The sequence below is a fragment of the Psammomys obesus genome, unplaced genomic scaffold (genome assembly GCF_907164565.1).
Source record: "Psammomys obesus unplaced genomic scaffold, mPsaObe1.curated_primary_1811, whole genome shotgun sequence".
In the NCBI taxonomy this organism is placed as follows: Eukaryota; Metazoa; Chordata; class Mammalia; order Rodentia; family Muridae; genus Psammomys; species Psammomys obesus.
Window position 1 is genome coordinate 2225222 of NW_026591643.1, and position 17457 is coordinate 2242678.

Below are 17457 nucleotides of genomic sequence, written 5' to 3' on the forward strand. Positions count from 1 at the left end.
CCTCCGCCCCCCGCCGCCGCCGCCGCCGCGACCCCGCACCGGGAAGCGAGCCGCCGCGGAACACCGCAGGGCGCGCGCGCCCCCTCCCCGGACGCGCGGCTCCGCGCGCGGCTCCCCGGCACCGCGCCCCGCGGCCCCCTCCCGACCCTCCGGCCCCCAGGACGCCCCTCCGGCCCTCCCCTAGGAGAGGGGGCCCTCGCCGAGTCTCCGCCTTCTCGCCCTCCCCCTGCCGGCGCGGCCGTCCGGCGCCTTAGAGACCGCACTCCCGCGGGGCCGCCTCCTCCGGGACCCGGGGCCCACGCCCGGGGCCTCCCGCCCCGGAACCCCGCGAGCGCTTTGCCCAGTGCGCGGGGCAGCAGCTCTCCGCGCCCCCCCGAGTGGACCCGGAAGCCCAAAGAAGCCGGTGGGGTTCAGCGAAGGGGATAGGGATGGGGGAGAGCCTGGGCGCGGAGCCGGGGAAAGGTCACACGCCCGGAAGGAACCCAGAACGGCTTTCGGGGACGAGGACGAAGTGTGTTTCTTCGGGAAGTGCTGGCTCGTAGGGGTGTGTACCGCGTGCACGTAGGAGCGGACCGCACAGGACGGATGGGCTGTGTGAGCCTGGGGTGCGCGTGTGCTGTGTGCTGGGGGAGCGGGCTGTGTTCCGAGACGTGTCTAGGGTGAGCACGGGGGGTAGTGAGTGCAGAGTCCAGGCGTGCCGCGCGTGTGTGTGTATGTGTGTGTGTGTGTGTGTGTGTGCAGGAGAGAGTGTTGCCGTGTGTGTGTGTGTGTGTGTGTGTGTGTGTGTGTGTGCAGGATAAAGTGTTGTGGTGAGGTGTGTGTGTGTGACATGGTGTGTGCGCAGGAGAAAGTGTTGCGGTGAGGTGTGTGTGTGTGGGGGGGTACTGTAGGGAACAGGGGACTGGGGAGAACTGGCTGAGGATTTCGGGCCCGCGGCGGAGCAGGGCGGGGATGGAGGCAGGTGAGTTCAGCTGCAGGCCAGCCCGGCCCCCGGACGTGGCCGAGACTCTCCCCACGCGCAGGAGGAGGCTGCAGCCCAAAGCCGGGCTCCAGGCCTCCCTCCGGCGGCCCCGGCCCGTCCGCAGCCCGAGGCTGAGCGACCGGAGGTGGGAGGAGCGGGGTCCCAGCCCGCGGCTGGGGGCGCGGCGGCGAGAGCGCGCGTGCGCACCGGCCCCGCGCCGCCTCGGGTCGGGCCGTGGCCCAGGGCCGCCGGGGTGTGCTCGCGGGGTCCTCGGCCCTCCCGAGAGCACGCGTGCCGCCGCCCCTCCGGGCAGCCGCGTGCGGCGGCGCGTGGGGCCTTCCGAGCTCGCCCGGGCCTCTGCGTGGGCTCCGCTTCGGCCCAGCGCTCCGGATTGAGCGAGCGGGCGAGCGCGGCCGCCCCTCTCTATTTTTAGCAGCAGGCGCAGGGTCTGCCCGGCGGCGCGCCGGCCGGAGCGCGGGGACGCGGCCTGCCTCCGCGGCCTGGCGCGGGGCCCGGAGAGCTCCCGCGCGTCAGGAGCCGGCGCCCACGCCAGAGCAGAGCAAACTTGAGCGGCTCTTCCCGTTTCCAGGGAAACGAGGCTGCGCCGCTGCGTGCTGCCGCGGTGCAGAGCTGGCTCTCTGCTCCCCACCGGGGACCCCCGCGGCCGGCTGGGCCTGCGAGGAAGGGCCCGGAGCCGCGTCCTTCGCGAAGGGTGAGCTCCGACCTCAGGGCGCCAGGGGGCGGCGGCGCTGGCTTCCGCCCTCGGGGGCTCGGGAGGCAGCTCCGCTCCTTCTCCTTCGGGCGGGCACCGCCACCCTCGACACTCACCGCAGGGCCCTCGTGCGTGCCCTTTCTGCCCCTAGAGTGTAGTCTAGTGTAGACGAGCCACCTGACCTTGCCTCCTCGTTTCTCAGATTTTACTGTCGTTTTTCTTAACTGCCTCAGGGTTGTCTGAAGCCCGCCCGCTGCGATGCCGGAATGAAAGCTTTCGGGAACTTTCTTTTATTCACTGCTCACGGCAAACGGTGAGGTAGGTCCCCCGCTGGCCCGGCCGGCCTTTCCGTTGGTGAAGCAGTGACGGCTGGATTGGGACGGAAGCCCAAGCGCTGTGCTCGCCTCTTCCCCAGCCGCCCTCCTGATTCCAACCCCTGCAGAGGAGCCGCACAGCGCAGGATTTCCCTGTCAGGAGGGACGGGCCATGGCAGGGGACGGGCCAGCCTAACTCTTCAGAGTTTGTGCCTGTGTCCGCGAGGCCGTAAATGGCTGTAGTTCCGCGAGCACAGGGCCAAGCGCCCCCCAGGGCAGCTGTCTCTTCAGCGTGGGGGTGGGTAATGGAAGAAGCTCAGAGGGGGCCTTACTTGGGCTGCAGAAGGGCGGGCGGAACTCCACTGAGAAGGATCTTTAAGCTCTGCCAACACGGCTTTCACCTGAGGGCAGGGGCACCGCGAGGACTCGGGAGAGCGTGGTGGTGCGTGGCGCGGAGCCCTGGGCCTGGAGTCTGCGGGGGCGGGGGAGCGCTCCCTGCCCGCAGCGCCAAACCACAGGCCCTGGGACCGCACAGCCTGCAGAGTCCGCCGGGCCGTCTTTCCAAGAGAACACGGAGGCAGCACAGAGGGGCAGTCTGTGGTCCCCCAACTGCTCAGCCAGGAGTGACGTGGAAACTAACCGACTTAGGGTTTTAGAGAGGTTGGGTTGCTTCGTGTCGGGGCCCGTTCACAAGGGAGGAGCTCGCTGTGGCTCTACTTTGAGCCTCCTCAGCCTCCACTTGCAGAGTCTGCTCAGCTTCCCACGCGTGCCAAAGACTGGACCCAGGGTAGCTGCAGTCTAGTCACGTGAACCTGGAGGGCTCACAGGCAGGAAGGAGCGCAACTCCACACCAGGACAAAAAAACTTTGCTACCTTTCCAGAAATCACATCATCAGCTGCTAAGCAAGTTCCTGTAGAGCCTGGGCAGGTCTGGCAGCCTCCTGGGACAGATATCACCTTCCCGCGCTAAAAACAAGGAATACTTAAATCCTTTAAACCTTATCTTAGTGTTTACATGTTTACTAACATTTAAACTGCATCTCCTCGAGTATTCATTCAATTAATTGAGCTCCTTTTAATTTCTTCTACTCTATTTTTAAAGTGTTTCTGTTCTTTATGCTACAACCTATTCCTGGCCCACCTTCCTTTACTATCACTGAACACCACAACACTTCCAAAGAACACATGTCTATTCAGCTCACAGTTCCAGACATGCTTGCAGCTGTGACGTCCTCGTGCTGCATTGTGACCTGGTATATGGGGTATCACATGGCAAGACAGACCAACCAAAGAGCTCCTTCCATGACAAAGCTACTCAACTAATTCCATCCCAAAGGTCCCACCAGACAGCAAGAGCATATGACTTCGGGGGTTACACTTCTAGCCCATGAATTCTGGAGTCAGGCATTCACACATTCTAACCGGCTGAATCACTGACATTTTCATTATTAATCTTCACCTTCATTTTCCTAGGAATAGCCAAGGTTAATCTGTCACTTCATATAGGCAATAGTACAGGCATCTCTGTGCAAAACACCCGATTGTGACTCTTCCAAAGGACTCATGAAACCATGGCTATGAGTTCTCAGAGACATAACAGCGTTTCTTGATATTTTAAAAGCTTTTCTCTTATAGACTATAATAGCAGAAACTATTAAATATGCATGTGACATCTTCATGACATATAAATGAGCATTTATCTATCTTCATCCAAGATGAAGTGCCTGAGGGTGCATCCCAGGCCTGTCAGACCACCAGATCTGCCTTCCTGCGCCTGGTTAGACATTTGTGAGGAGGAATGCACTCATAGCTATTATAATTGTCTTGGGCTGTTTTGTTTGTTCCCTTTTTTTTTTTTTAACTTCGTACAGAGAAACGCAGAGCATGGTTTTCTGTGCCTGTCGTTGTTGTTCCATATATATTGGTGACATGTGTCCATGATGTTTCATGTGGCTGTCGCTCACTCACTGCTGGTTGTGAAGCCCTATCACATACCCATGTCACTGTGATAAACATATTGCTTTTAGCTTGGGAATATTGTATCTGGGATCACTGAGACATGCAGCTGAATGACCTGGGGATGAAATTGCTGGGTTCTTAGTGAAAACCATCTTTACATTTTTTGCCCATCTGGCATTGAGGTGCAATTTATGTGCAATAAGAACCACTGACTTTAACTGTACAATTCCACGAGTTTAGACAGTTGCACACACTTATACAAAGGACTGCCCCATGACTCAGCACTGTTCCAGTGTCTGTGAAAGCTAGCCTTAGCCTTTCCCCACGCCAGGTCCATGCACTATAGTTTTCATTACAGCGTTTTCTATGCATGGACTAATGCAGTGGCCAGTCTTTTGTCTGGCTTCAGTGCTTTTCAGATATGTCCATGCTCTTGCACGAATCAATTGATTGTACTTACTGCTGAACAGAATTCTAATAAAAAGTGTTTATGCATTCACCACACGATGGGCACTCCAGCTGCTGTTCATGCGTGGCATCATGCAGGATGAAGGCATCATGACTATGTTTCCACCTCCTTAGCTGTGCAGTGGGAACGGGATTGCTGGGCTGTACCACACACTTATATTTATCTTAAGAAAAACAAACAGGATTGTTCGCCAGAATAATTTTCCATACCTCCATGTCATCTGTGCTTTCCTGGGCTGTGTTCATGGCAACCCAGGTGCTGTCAGCTTCCCTGGCATGTTGACCAGTCTGGCATCCATATATGGCTTCTCACCGTGGCGTTTGCGTTGCCTAGTGATGAATGCTATCAACCCTTTCACTTATTGTCTTCAGTAAAGCACAAAAAAAAAAAAAACAAAAAAAAACCTTTGTTAGCTTTTCAGAAATAGGTGGTCTCTCTCTATTATTTTTTTTTTAACAGTGAACAGAAACTCTGGCTGGAAAGGAGGCATCCTTTGGCCCTGTGGGCCCTCCCTAACCGCCCACGTACAGTATACTTCATTCAGCCTGAGCCCTTGAGAACCACATTGGCCGCTCAACCTGGGCGACCAGCTAGACAACCATAATTTTCCCAGTACAGGTCTAGATTTGAGTCACAGAAGGGTCCTGCTGTCTCATAATGTTCATGGCTCCAGGGAGTTCTGCCACTGTAGCTACCAAATAAGCAGCTGCCTGGGTAAGGAGCTTAGGGAACTTTTTTTTTTTTTTTAGAAAAAGTCATGTTTGGACAGCAGACCTCCAACAAAGATCTGCACTGTATGGTTCTGACATCCTGTGTGGGATTTGGAACTCAGCTTCCAGCTTGCCTGAAATAGGTAGGGAGTCTGGCTCAGAAGAGTCAACCCAACCACTCAAGGAGGCAGAAGGCAGGCAGATTGATGTGAGTTCAAGACCAGCCTGGTCTACAAAGTGAGGCCAGGATAGCCAAAGCTACATAGAGAAACCCTGTCTCAAAAACAAACAAACAAACAAACAAAAAACACAAAAAGGAAGAGTCAAGCCAAGAATCACCATCCTGAAGGGGCCCTCAGAAGCTGAAGTCTTAGTGAAGCTAAGGTAAAAATAAATTATATAAATTACAATCAAACATGTTAAAATATGGGTAACAAATATTTATAGCAACCACTTCCCTTTTTAACCATACTCTTCTATTACCTGTTTTCTGAAATTGCATCAAGTCAAGCAAAAATGTATATTCTGCTCTGTCTCTGCCGAACCCTTGCTCAATAGCTTCAGATGATGGCTTCTGATTTACCATAGCAGGAGAACTGATACCACAGAAATCAGCAAACAATGCAAACCTGACTGGGGCTGCTTATGTTGCTTACTTACGAGGTGAAGGGAAATATGAATGATGCAGACCGGATTTCAAGTGGACTATGGCTACAGCCATCATTTAAAATCCAGAATGCATTTCTTCTGGCATGTGGGAGCCATCCCTGTGCGGTCATAGTATGCCGTGGTAATCATTAATGGAAGGCATTTCAATATGACTCCCTTTTGTCCTCCCTGGCGCTCAACGACTTATGTGAAAACAGCACACAACATTCGAATCAAAGCAGCACCCTCATCAGTGACGGGAGCAAGCATTCTGCTGAGTCAGATGTAATCAGGGTTTATTCATGTCCTAATTTGCAATACTGTTGTCGGTGGTAGAGTTACAAAAACAGTGGATTTTGCAAGAAATAGCAAGTCACATTTGAGTTATAAAGTAAAAAGCAGTTAAGTGCTTTCATTTAAAATGATATTTCCAAACTTACATAAGAAAATGCTAATGAAATATTTTCAATTTTAAGATTGCATTTTGTTCGTTGTTCGTTTGCGTGTGGGGAGTGACTGTAGTGAAAGACCTGTGGCAGTCAGAGGACAGCACTTGAGCGCTCCCTCACCTGTGGGGCCGTGGCTTCAAATTAAGGTCGTCAGGCTTGGTAACAGGTTCTACCTGCTGAGCCATTTCACTGGCCCATTAAATTGCTAATAGAATTTTTATGTTAACTCAAGTAATGGCATGAATTTAATAAGTTTATAGAACTGTCTTTCATATTTGGATCCACCAAATGCCAGGAAAAAAAAACAGCTTCTCACATTAGATTTGAAACAAGTGAAAACAGTTAAAGGAAAGAATCTTGTGGCCTTCGGTCCTGCAGCTGCCCATTTTCTAAAGATTTAGCGGACCACCACAATGCTCTGAATGTCTGGGAATAATTAGCAGGAAAGGCATGGCTCCTGATTCTTGGAACAGTTTTGTAGGAGAGAAAGATACCACTCGGGTAGCTAAGGAAATATCTAACACATCAAATGTGGGATTCCTGGGAAAGGATGCTGCATTAAGTGGGGTCAAGCAGATGCCTGCCATTCTCGACTCCTGACCCTGCCTTCTCGGTAGCCATCCACTCCTCCTGGGTTTACCACCCCCACAATTGTAAGAAACAACTGTTTACTGATAACTCACAAACTCATGGTCCAAGTCAAACCTTTCCCTGGAACCCTGGCTTAGGTTTCAGCCTCCTGTCTCCATTTACCCTCTCCAGGCCTCATCCGAGCACACTGAGATTCTTTGTGTATCTCTTCTTTGAACAAAGACAAGATCCAACCCAGTCCCTCAGTTGACAGAAATTCATTCTGCAGCTGTTTTGCTAAAACTGTGTAGCTGTCCTCACTGTCCACAGCCAGGCCCTCTCCAATAGCAAACTGCTGGGAAGTGCATCCAACACGGTGTGAGGGACTCTGCATGGGGACACTCAGTGGCTCCAGGTCCTGCCTACCAAAGACAAGTTCATGGTTACCTCTGGAAGGTGTCCACTTAGACCAGTCAGTTTAAACCCACCAGAACAGCCTCCCAGAGCATGCAAATGGAGGCATAGCCACCCCTTGGCAGTCCCAGGTCTCCAGGCTAGCAAACCAGGATCGCTGAGGCAAAGACCTCTGTTGTTGAACCACGTGCAGACAACTCTCCTTCTGTCTCCTGAGCCAGGCTTCTCCCTGGAAGATAGCCATGCTCCCACACCTGCTTAACTGAACCCTCATTCCCCCACGTGGAGCCATGGGACACATGAGCTTATTCTAGAACTGACTCCAAACCCTCAACAAAATCCTATATATGAGGCCAGAACAGTGATCTTGGGGGGTCACTGCTTCACCAGGTCCAGTGGAATTTGGGGAACAAACTGTTTTGTGCAGCCGGTACTGTTGCCTCTGGGGCCATAGACCTACATAATACCTCACTAGAATGGAATACCTCACAGCATGGAAGGAAAAGTTGTCCTAAGAAGCTTGGGGAGCCCCTGTTGGATGGCCCTCCAAGACTGTCACCATTCACATGTGGTCTTTCAGGGTCTCCTTTGCAGTCTGGCTGAAGCACTTAATGATAATCCGTCTATGTGTCTCTGACTTCTCTTTGTGATAGAACAGAGCTCAGCAGTTGTAGGTGACGATTAATATTTACTATTGCTATATCTTCTGGTAAAGCTGCTGTTAATCCTAAACAGCTGTATACCCAAATCACCACACAGACACTGGGATTTATTTAATTAACCTAGAACACAATGCTGGGCAATAGTTGTTCCATCCTAAACCTCCAAGCCCTCATAGTTTCCTAACATTTAGATTTCCCACATTATACTTGCTTTTAGTGATATATTAGGTCCAGTCCATCTCTCCTCCAGTCTTCTCTCTCAGCTTTCTCCTCAGCCCTTCTCTCTTCCTCCTCTGCCTCCCACCTTCCTGTCCTCTGGCTCCTCCCTCTCTTCCTGCTTCCTTTCTATTGCTCAACATTGTGGCTAGTTGCCTATTTTGGCATCTTTACACAAAGTTGAGACAGGTGATGCTTAGAATAAATATCACAATGCAATGTCCAGATTGAAACCAGAGAGTGGGGGAGAGAAATCAGTATTTGAATGAACAAGGGTAAGGTGTAGACATTCCATGAGAACATTGTACCAACGCTCAGGTAAGCCAATGTCATGGGTACTAGTATAGCCAGCTGTCCACATCTTCAGGGAACCACTGGGACACATTTCCCAGGAAGAATTGCCACTCTGAATCTCCATCAAGAGGGTACTGCTGGACCACCTCTGCAGGAGCTTTTACTGATGCTCTGCTACCTTCCTCTGCTTTGGTTTCCTTCACAAGTGGATCTGGCTCTGGCTCCCGCACACTCCAGCTTCTCGCCACTCCAAGTGGGTCAGACCTCCTTCTACCTGTGGAACCCATCAGGCAGTGATCTTGTGTTTCCTGTATTTGTTTCCTCCCTTGTAATCACGCTGCTGCTGCTGCCACCCATCACACTGTCTCCTTATATTTCTGGACTTCCAAAACCAGGGCTGGATGGTCCAAGTGGAGCCTTTCTTTCCTAGCAGACATAAATAGACACAACCATCCTGTAGGGCAAACAAGAGCACAGTGGCTGGGCAATCACTGCAGATTTTCAAATAAACATAATGATGTTCAAGAATGCTCACTGTGGTCTCACATGAGGCAGGAAGTCACAGGCAGGCAGAGAGTGATTACTGGTGCAATGAAAAGAAGGACTCTCACCCAAACTGGGAAAGAGCAAAGGTGGCAGGCCGTTCCTTGTAACAACTCAAATGCTGGACAGAAGACGGCGAACATGGTTTTCAAATGTTAGGTGTGAAACAAGGCAAGACAGTGACCACAGCTGAAGAGTGGCCAGCAATGGTGCCAGCTGAGGAGCCCAGGCAGAGTCAAAAGACCTTCTTGGGTTTAAGAGACACAGTTGAGCTCAGGTGATCAAACCAAATGTGTACAGGTTTGATTTTGTCAATTATACTTCAATACAACTGTAAAAACTGTGCTGAAAGCATAATGTAGAATATTAACTATCAATCAGAAGTAACAAAACTGTATCTGATAAATGTCACTAAGTGAGTAAAGGAGCAATATATATGTGGCCATATATGGGTGAATGAATTGATAATGATAGATAAATGGATGAAGGAATGAGTAGATAAATGTATAGATAAATAGATAGATGATAGATAAATAGATGGTAGTTAGATGGACAGATAGATAAAATTTGATGTAAAAGGAGCTCTAGGCCAAACATGCTATTATCACAAGAACTAGAATAGAAATTGGAAGTTAAAATTGAAGTTAATAGTTTGTGCTGTGCAGAAATTGTAACCTCAAATGAGTTTGGTTCATAACAACCATTATCCTGTTCTCTTTGGTTTTCTCTATGTTTTATAATTGTAGGATGGTTGTGATATATCTTTTTCATTCTGGAACCACATCTGTGAAAAAAGTCCTTTTGTGGATTTTGTGGATCTTTGTGGACAAGAAATAAGGACAAGGTGGCCCCATGCCACCACAATTTAGAAGTTTCTGGCTTTTTCTAAATTCTTTTAACAATGCCACAGGTCAGTAGCTTGAGGACGATTGCATAGTAGAACTGACTGCTCACTGAAATGTCAGCAGTGCTTCAAACACACCTTATACAGAAGCATGTTATCCAACCCTAGACCTGAGGTCTCCAAGCAGACCTTGGTTTTCCTCAGCGGAGGTGACACGGCCAAAGCGTTCTCGCTTCAGAAAGCTCCCCTTGGTCTTGGGTACTGTGATGACTCTGCATCTCGGTGTCAGGCTCAGGGTTACTCTGGGTCCCATAATGTTTCTTTCTTTTTTCTCCCAACAGATATTTTATTGGTTGTTTTGGAATTTTGCATCATGTACCCCAATCACACTTACTTCCCAGTCCTCCCATGTCTTCCCCACCACACCCATGTGACCCCTACCCCCCCATAAAAAGAAAGAAAAAGAAGAGGAAGGAAAGAAGAAAGGAAGGGAGGAAAGAAGGAGGAAAAATCCAATTAGTGTTGCCCATGTACTCCGTGGACCAAGGTCAGACTCCCAGTGGCCAGTCCCTGAAAGACAGCTGAGTTCTTTTCCTTGTGCACTGCTGCGGCAGCCGCAAGTGTGGAGAGCTACACTTCAGCATCTTACACACTTCTTAAGTGTTCTCTTTGATGGCTTCCCTTTTAGGTTGTTACTTTGGAGTGGCTGAGGCTTTAGGGGTTGTCACAGAAGCCTTCTATGTCCCTGCTTCTCAACTGTGCATTTGCAGTCATCAATACCCCTGCAAAAGTGGCTTCCAGTAGCAAGAACATGGATCCTGGGCCTCTACATGGTTTCCAGTGCAACACAGGTGGCAGACACCAACTATGAACCCCCAAGGCACCCCCAAAATAGACACCAACATGGCCTCGGGTGCACAGACCACAGATGTACTGCAGACATTAATAAGGCCTCAGGTAGCTGCACAAGCCACCAAATCAACATGGCCCTGTGTGGCAGCACAAAACAGGGATATTTGCCCGGACTTGGATGGTAACATAGGCCGTGGACATCAACATGGCCCTCAAATGCATCAGGACCACCACAGACCCAGTCATGGCCCTACGAGGCAGTCTGGACCACAGATGAACCGTTGCGTGGCCCTCGGTGGCAGCAAGGGCCTCGATGTCAACACAGCCCCTAGCTACAGCGCGATCACAGACATCCACATGGCCTTTGGGCTTCCTCTCGGCCTGGGGCAGCAATACCTGGGGGATATTTACACCTCACAGGTCAGTGTGCCATGTCGGTTCAGTTCTCAGCTTGCCATAACCCGTGCTTACCCGAGAAGGAAGTCTCCACTGAGGGGTTGTCTAGATTGGCCTGTGAACACGTCTGCAGAGGACTGCCTTGATTTTAACTGATACGTAAGGCTCAGCCCGCCGCGGGCAGCACCACTCTCTAGGGTCTGCCCTGAACTGCGTAAGAGTTAGGAAGGCTCGCAAGCAAGCTGTAATGCGTTATTCTCTCCGCTATTAACTGTGGATGTCATGTGACTATCTTCTCCAGTTCCTGTCTTCACTTCTCCCAAATGATGAGCTATCACAGAATTGTAAGCTAAAATAAGCCACTTCTCTTCTAAGCTGCTTTTTGTCAATACATTTTATCACAACAACAGAGATAAAACCAGGACAGTCAGCAAGGCACTTATTCCCACTTAGGAACTTCACAGAAGCCCAGCATGGCTTATACTGGAAGTCTGGCTTCTTTCAAAACTCAGTTATGTCACGTAAATATGTTTTTATTTTAATCCCAAGTGTGGGGTGTCTAGTTTGGGCTTTAGTTTGTCCACAGTTGATAATTGCCTCCTGCGGGGCGTGGTCTTTGCCAGCTGGTAATGGCCTGCCTCCAGAGAGGGGCGTGGTCTAGGACTCTGAGGGATATAAACAGGAGAGCCCAGAGAAAGTGTGGTGTGTGGCATGTGACAGTTTGGAGAGACCAGAGATAGACAGTGGGTGTGGCGGCTGGGAGACCGACCAAGAGAAACATTTCAACACAGAGGCTTGGAGGAGACACTTGCTTTTGCTGTTGACGGAGAATTGGTATAGCCCTAAAAAACAAAACAAACAAAAACCATACACCCTACATAGTCAGGAGACCCATAGGCCCTACACTGCCAGGAGACCCATAGACCCTACACGGCCAGGAGAAGTAAAGGGGTTTGCGCCCCCTCTCCCCACTAACCTCTCCTACCTAGTGTGGGGGGATTGGAAGGGAGAGGCTTTGAGGAACCTCAGTGGAGTTTAAACAGAGTGGTACATGGCTATTTGCAAAGGCCTCTGTGTCTCACAGTAATGCAACTGGGAAAGCTGAGGGACCCAGCAAAACCAGCACAGCTTCGGTCTTCAGCGCCTTCCCCTGCATTTCCCAGCCTCTACCTCTGTCCTCTGTGGCTCAGGCCTAGCCAGCCTATTGGCCACCTCAAGAACTTTATTAAATCTGTAGCCCTTTCTTTGTGGATCATTGTCTAGGTCATTTTGCTATTGCTGTGAAGAGGCAACATGGCCAACCTATAAAATTTATAAAGGCAACTTATAAAGAAAGCATTTAATTTGAGGGCTTATGTGTCCAGAGGGTTAAGTCCATGAACATCATGGAGGGTAGCATGGCGCAGGCAGGCATGGCGCTGAGCAGTAGCAGAGAGAGCTACCTGGTGAAGGAGGCAGCTTTTAAATGCCAAAGCCCACCCCTGTGGTTCCTGCAGGAAGCCAGGCCCTTCTTTGCCGAAGGTCCAAGCGCCAGCGGGTCTCCTGGCAGAAAAGGGTGAAGCGCGGGGTCCCGAGTGAGCGCAGAAGGAGGTCGGTGCCACAAGGTCTTTGGTCCAGCTGTGGGTGTTGGAAAAGATGATTTTCTCCGAGGTGAGTGTCATTTCTCTTTTAGCTGGGCTGCCAGCACCTGGTCGGGAGGCAGCAGGGAGCTCAGGGCCCAGCCTGAGAGCAGTAGGGCTGCTTTGGGAACATCCGGCAGCTGTGGTGGCTGGAGTGGTGTGATAGACAGCAGCAGCTTCTTTGATGACTCCCTGGTGAGCACCCGGCAAACTCGGGTGTCGAGTCCAGAGGTCCAGCGGTGAATTCTTTCCCCCAGTGTTACAGCTAAGATAAACAGCTAAGCAGATGACGCTCACAGCTTTCTTTCATGTGAAGCAGGGCTTTATGAACCTTGGGCAGTGGGGAGGGGCTCTGAGGATGAAGGTCTCCTTGGCTGGGTCTTAGGACGCTGTTTTCATGGGGAAAGATAGCAGGTGAGAAGCCCACGTGACTGATCACCGGTAGCCATACCCGCGGCTGTGTCACATGCTCCTGAGGCAGGCACAGAAACAAAGAGCTTTGTCCCACACCTTCCTTCTCAGGATGAGATTTTAAATCTCAAGTCTGCTATTTCCAGGGTTTCAACGCACTCCATCTCTGCAGCCACATGCCAATTTCTCTGGAGGCACGGTGCACAAGCCCCACACTCCCAGCAACACACTTCCTCAGACAAGACCACGCCTCCTAATTCTTCCCAGGCAGTTCTACCAACTGGTGACTAAGCATGCTGAGCTTGTGAAGGCCATTCTCATTCAAACACCACAGCCACCGATGCAACGGACAGCTCACCTGCCTCTCCAAGTCAGTGTCTTGAGAGGCATCCAGCTCCTGCACACACCTCATTGCTCTTACTCATCCCTCATAAGATTCATCCCTCATAAGATGTCACTGTCACACACACACACACACACACACACACACACACACACACACACACACGAACATACATTGGGCTGTTGTTCCTGGGGACTCCTCTGCTCTGTGTTCTGTGTTGTCTCCTTGGTGGGCCTGCTGGGCCAAAGTTATCCTATAGTAAGAAGTTCCTGTCTTTGTTTTCTGTTTCATTGACTTTGATCTTCCCAGTTCAGTATCCTCTCCCTCCTCCCCCACCATACCACTCCACTTGATGTTAACTACTTGGATTCCAACACTGTTCCTTTTTCTTTTTTGTTTTATTTTGTTTGTTTGTTTTTCAAGACGCCAGCACTTTTTTCAATTTATTTTGTTTTGGAGACAGGGTTTCTCTGTGTAGCCTTAGCTGTCCTGGACTTGCTTTGTAGACCAGGCTGACATCAAAGTCACAGAGATCCACCTTCCTCTGCTTCCCTGAGTGCTGGGATTACAGGTGTGTGCCACCGTGCTGGGCTCCAAAGCTATTCTTGAAGTCTGCCGTTTCTCCTAACTTAATGGGATATATCTTGTTAAAATAGATGAGGGAAAATACTCTGTGGCATTTGCAGAAAAGCAATAAAATTCTGTGTCAATAAACTGTTCCTTCAGCACTTCAATGGTATACCTGTACATCCAAGTTCATGTGGCAGTGTTCACAGCAGCTACAGTGTGGAGGCAGCCCAAATGCCCATGAAAGGATAAGAGGAGGGGAAAATGTGTCCCATGCACATCATGGAATATTATTCGGTTGTGAAACAGAAATGAGATTCTGACACAAACTGCAGCGTGCATGTGAGAATATTATGCTGAGTGAACTAAGCTAGACACAAAAGGACAGATATCTCTGTGGTGCTACTGAAACGAGGGACCTAGTGCCCTCAAAGTCAGGCGCCACCACGCCCGGCCACAATGCTCTGAACCTGCTGAACTGAACACTCAAGTATGATTAAAAACTTCATGTGTATTTTGCCACAACAATTTTTGTTTTAGTTCAAAAGGCAATCCTTGACCTCAGTGGCCAATTGGGTATGCTAGAAAAGGGAGAGCCTTCCTGGAGACCCCACAAAGGGGCTCTACTTCAGATGGACAAATTCCATTGTGTGCTCATTTGTAGGTCCACACGACAAAGGAGCCCTTGACAGCTGTCTGCACCACAGCTCCTGGAGCTGTGTTCTCTCAGATGCCAAGCTCCTTAACAGTCTTTGACATTGCAAATGAACTTATTGTTGGCTTCAAGTTTAAATGACCATGTGTCTTCTTTAAAAGCCAAAAAGCCAAACAACAACAACAAAATACCACTGTATTCAAAGCCTCTAAATGTATAGTGATGGTTATAACTGCAAAACCTCTGAATTGCTAAGTTGAAACAACCTCGCTTCTCTGTTCCAAGTTCCTTCTGGATGCCTCCTTCCAACATGCATGGGGCCAAGAATCATATATGAGCCTGAAACCTCCTGTCTATCCCCAGGCCTTGGTTCCACCCTCCAAACTGTGCTTAGGGGCATTCACCATCATCGGCCCAGATCACAGCATTGAGGTCAGTCCCTGGGGCACCTGCTTCTTGGTCTGTGCCCCTCAAAAATGGAGACTTTATTTTGGTCTGCCTGTCTCTCCTGCTTACTGCTGTCATAAATGTACTACCCGCGGCATGGGAACCTTGCAAACGTCCTTTTAGGATCTCTCTGCTGAACTCAGGCCCCTTCTGTACTTTCAAGGACCCCGCTACAGAAAGCTTTGTTCCATTTCCCAAGGTGGTACCTCTGTGGTGTGCCCGAGGAGCCTTGCTGGATGCACAGGCCTCAGTCATGCTGCCCAGTCCATAGGAGAATCTGTAATTCCCTGGGGAATTCACAAAGACTCCCAAAAGCTCAAGCCATCAGAAAAGGAAGTAAGAGACTTAATTATTTGGGAGCCTTCTTCAGGACCTATGTGAAGAGTTGGGGCATGGCCTAACATCCTGGCTGCCACCCCCACTCCATTGAGTGCTAATCATTGCTGTACCTGACACCAAGACTGAGAACAAACAGGTTGCTTTGAAAAATAGTGGGTCAAAACCCAGGAAGCCATGAAGCCAGATAAACTTGTGGATGAGCCGTACCACGCAGGGTCAGCATCATCCATCACTTAACATGAGGATCAACCCTCTCCGCCCACTTTAGCCCTGCCTTAGCCGCCTCAACATCCATGCCTCCGCCCTAGCTGGTTTCTAGCACAAGAAGCCAGAGGAGGGGCTCCTCTCCTTAGAGGTGATGCCTCCTGCTCCTCTGACACCTCTGGGACTTCAGCTGTTTAGAACAGAATGAACCCCATGAGCCACTCACCAGGCAGCTCCACTCGGCTTTAGCCACTGGCTAGTGAGTGGTTCTGAACACATCTGTGGAATTCTATAATACACCTGTATTGACCAGGGGCAGTTTGTGGATGTTAAGTTGGAAATTCTAACACTGTGGTCCAGAGCTTCAGATAAAAACAAAGCAAATGGATGAAGGGGTCCCACAGGGGAAACATTGAGAAGCTCTCTAAGGAAAAAAAAAAAAGTATAAATGTGTGTGCACAGAGTAAGTTTCTAGACGCTGAGGCAGGCACACACTGCCAGATGCCAAGGAGCCCATCTTGGCTCCCAAGCTCCCCTTGGACAAGAATGGCAGTAAACACTCATTATGCCTCCTGCCTGAGGGACGGCCCCTCACTCACAAGCACATCTTGGCCAGACTCAGGAGGAGACTCATCCGAGGGGCCATCATTCCTTACTCAGAGAATATCTACGCAAGGTCATTGTTAGCTGGAAACATAAAACAAGAAGCCTTAGACTGAGCTGGGCATGGTGGCTCGGGCCTGTAATCCTAGCAATTAGGGGTGTCTTGAGCTGGAGGCCACACTGGTCTTTGTCCCAAAAAGAAGCCTCGCTGAGGGTCTGCCCATCTTGTTCTCACAGAAGGCCTAGGTGTTCTGTCTGTCCCAGGTCTTTCTCATCCCAGGATCTCATTCTGAGGTGTACGTATCTGTTCCTCTGCTCACAGACAGGATGAAATTCTGGTTGTGAGCTCTAACTCCCACTTCTATCTCTTGCCGTTTTTTTCTGACTGGTTAATTTTTATTCCAGAACATACTGCTCCTTGTCTAATTGTATCCTTTCCACAATTTGGTACAAGAAGCCAGATTCTCTTCCCGTAACAGCTGGTGATGACACATTCCTGTTCTAAATTACTCCCAGGATGTGTGACTCATTTTAAAATTCCACATTATGATGAGGCAAAATTAATAGGAGACTGGTAAATGGAGCAGTCCCACTTCCTCTCAAGCACCCCCCCAGCTGCATCTGCAGAGAAGTCACCTGGCAAGTCCAATGACCCCTGGAGCCTACCTGTGTCCTACAGGGCCAGCTCCCAGGTGTACCTCATGGGGTGCAGCTCACAGGTGTCTCACAGATGTGTCTCACAGGTGCACCTCACGGGGTTCAGCTCACAGGTGTCTTGCAGATGTGTCTCACAGGTGTAACCCACAGTGTGTGGTTATGACTTCATTGAATCCACCCCAAGGCGTCACTAGTGGATGTGTGAGAACGTGAGGTGAGAACGGGCCAATCTGTGCAGTGCCATTACCTTCGGCCATTTATGCAGAGCTCCTACCAACATGGGCTTAGGCCATCTGTGGGGATTGTTGCGTTCCTGACACCCTTTAATCAGCATGCCTACAGGCTCCATGGTAGCACCGTAATTGGATATTGGATGGGTTAGGGTTACAGTGAGTGAGCTCCAACCTAAGTTTATCCTGTGACCATTTATTCTGCTCCTGCCTGTGGTCGCCTCCATGGTTCTCACAACTGTAGAGCATTTCTGTGGCCCCGGAGCAGGACGGTGGGTCTCAAAGGGAAACAAGGGGGCCTTATAGGCATTTTTCTCTCCTCTGACAGAGATAACATGCCAGGTCCATCCCAAGCCACTACAGGACTGA

General features: G+C 50.3%; 1 protein-coding gene across 1 annotated transcript; it reads left to right on the forward strand.

Annotated features, from left to right (window-relative positions):
• The first annotated feature begins 951 nt into the window (after positions 1 to 951).
• On the forward strand, positions 952 to 14084 carry LOC129680092 (serine/arginine repetitive matrix protein 1-like). The gene is made up of 5 exons (XM_055611610.1): positions 952 to 1187; positions 1246 to 1673; positions 1907 to 1991; positions 10107 to 10312; positions 10454 to 14084. Exons 1-5 carry the CDS (start codon positions 952 to 954, stop codon positions 10567 to 10569), a joined length of 1071 nt encoding a protein of 356 aa, XP_055467585.1. The 3' UTR covers positions 10570 to 14084.
• Positions 14085 to 17457: the final 3373 nt, after the last annotated feature.

Excerpts from the sequence above, each read along its gene's own strand:
- LOC129680092 (XM_055611610.1), top strand. The coding sequence starts at position 952 with ATGGAGGCAGGTGAGTTCAGCTGCAGGCCAGCCCGGCCCCCGGACGTG. Across the intron at positions 1,188-1,245 it reads CCGGCCCCGCGCCGCCTCGG|AGCACGCGTGCCGCCGCCCC; the intron begins GTCGGGCCGTGG and ends GGCCCTCCCGAG. Across the intron at positions 10,313-10,453 it reads CATGTACTCCGTGGACCAAG|GTTGTTACTTTGGAGTGGCT; the intron begins GTCAGACTCCCA and ends CTTCCCTTTTAG.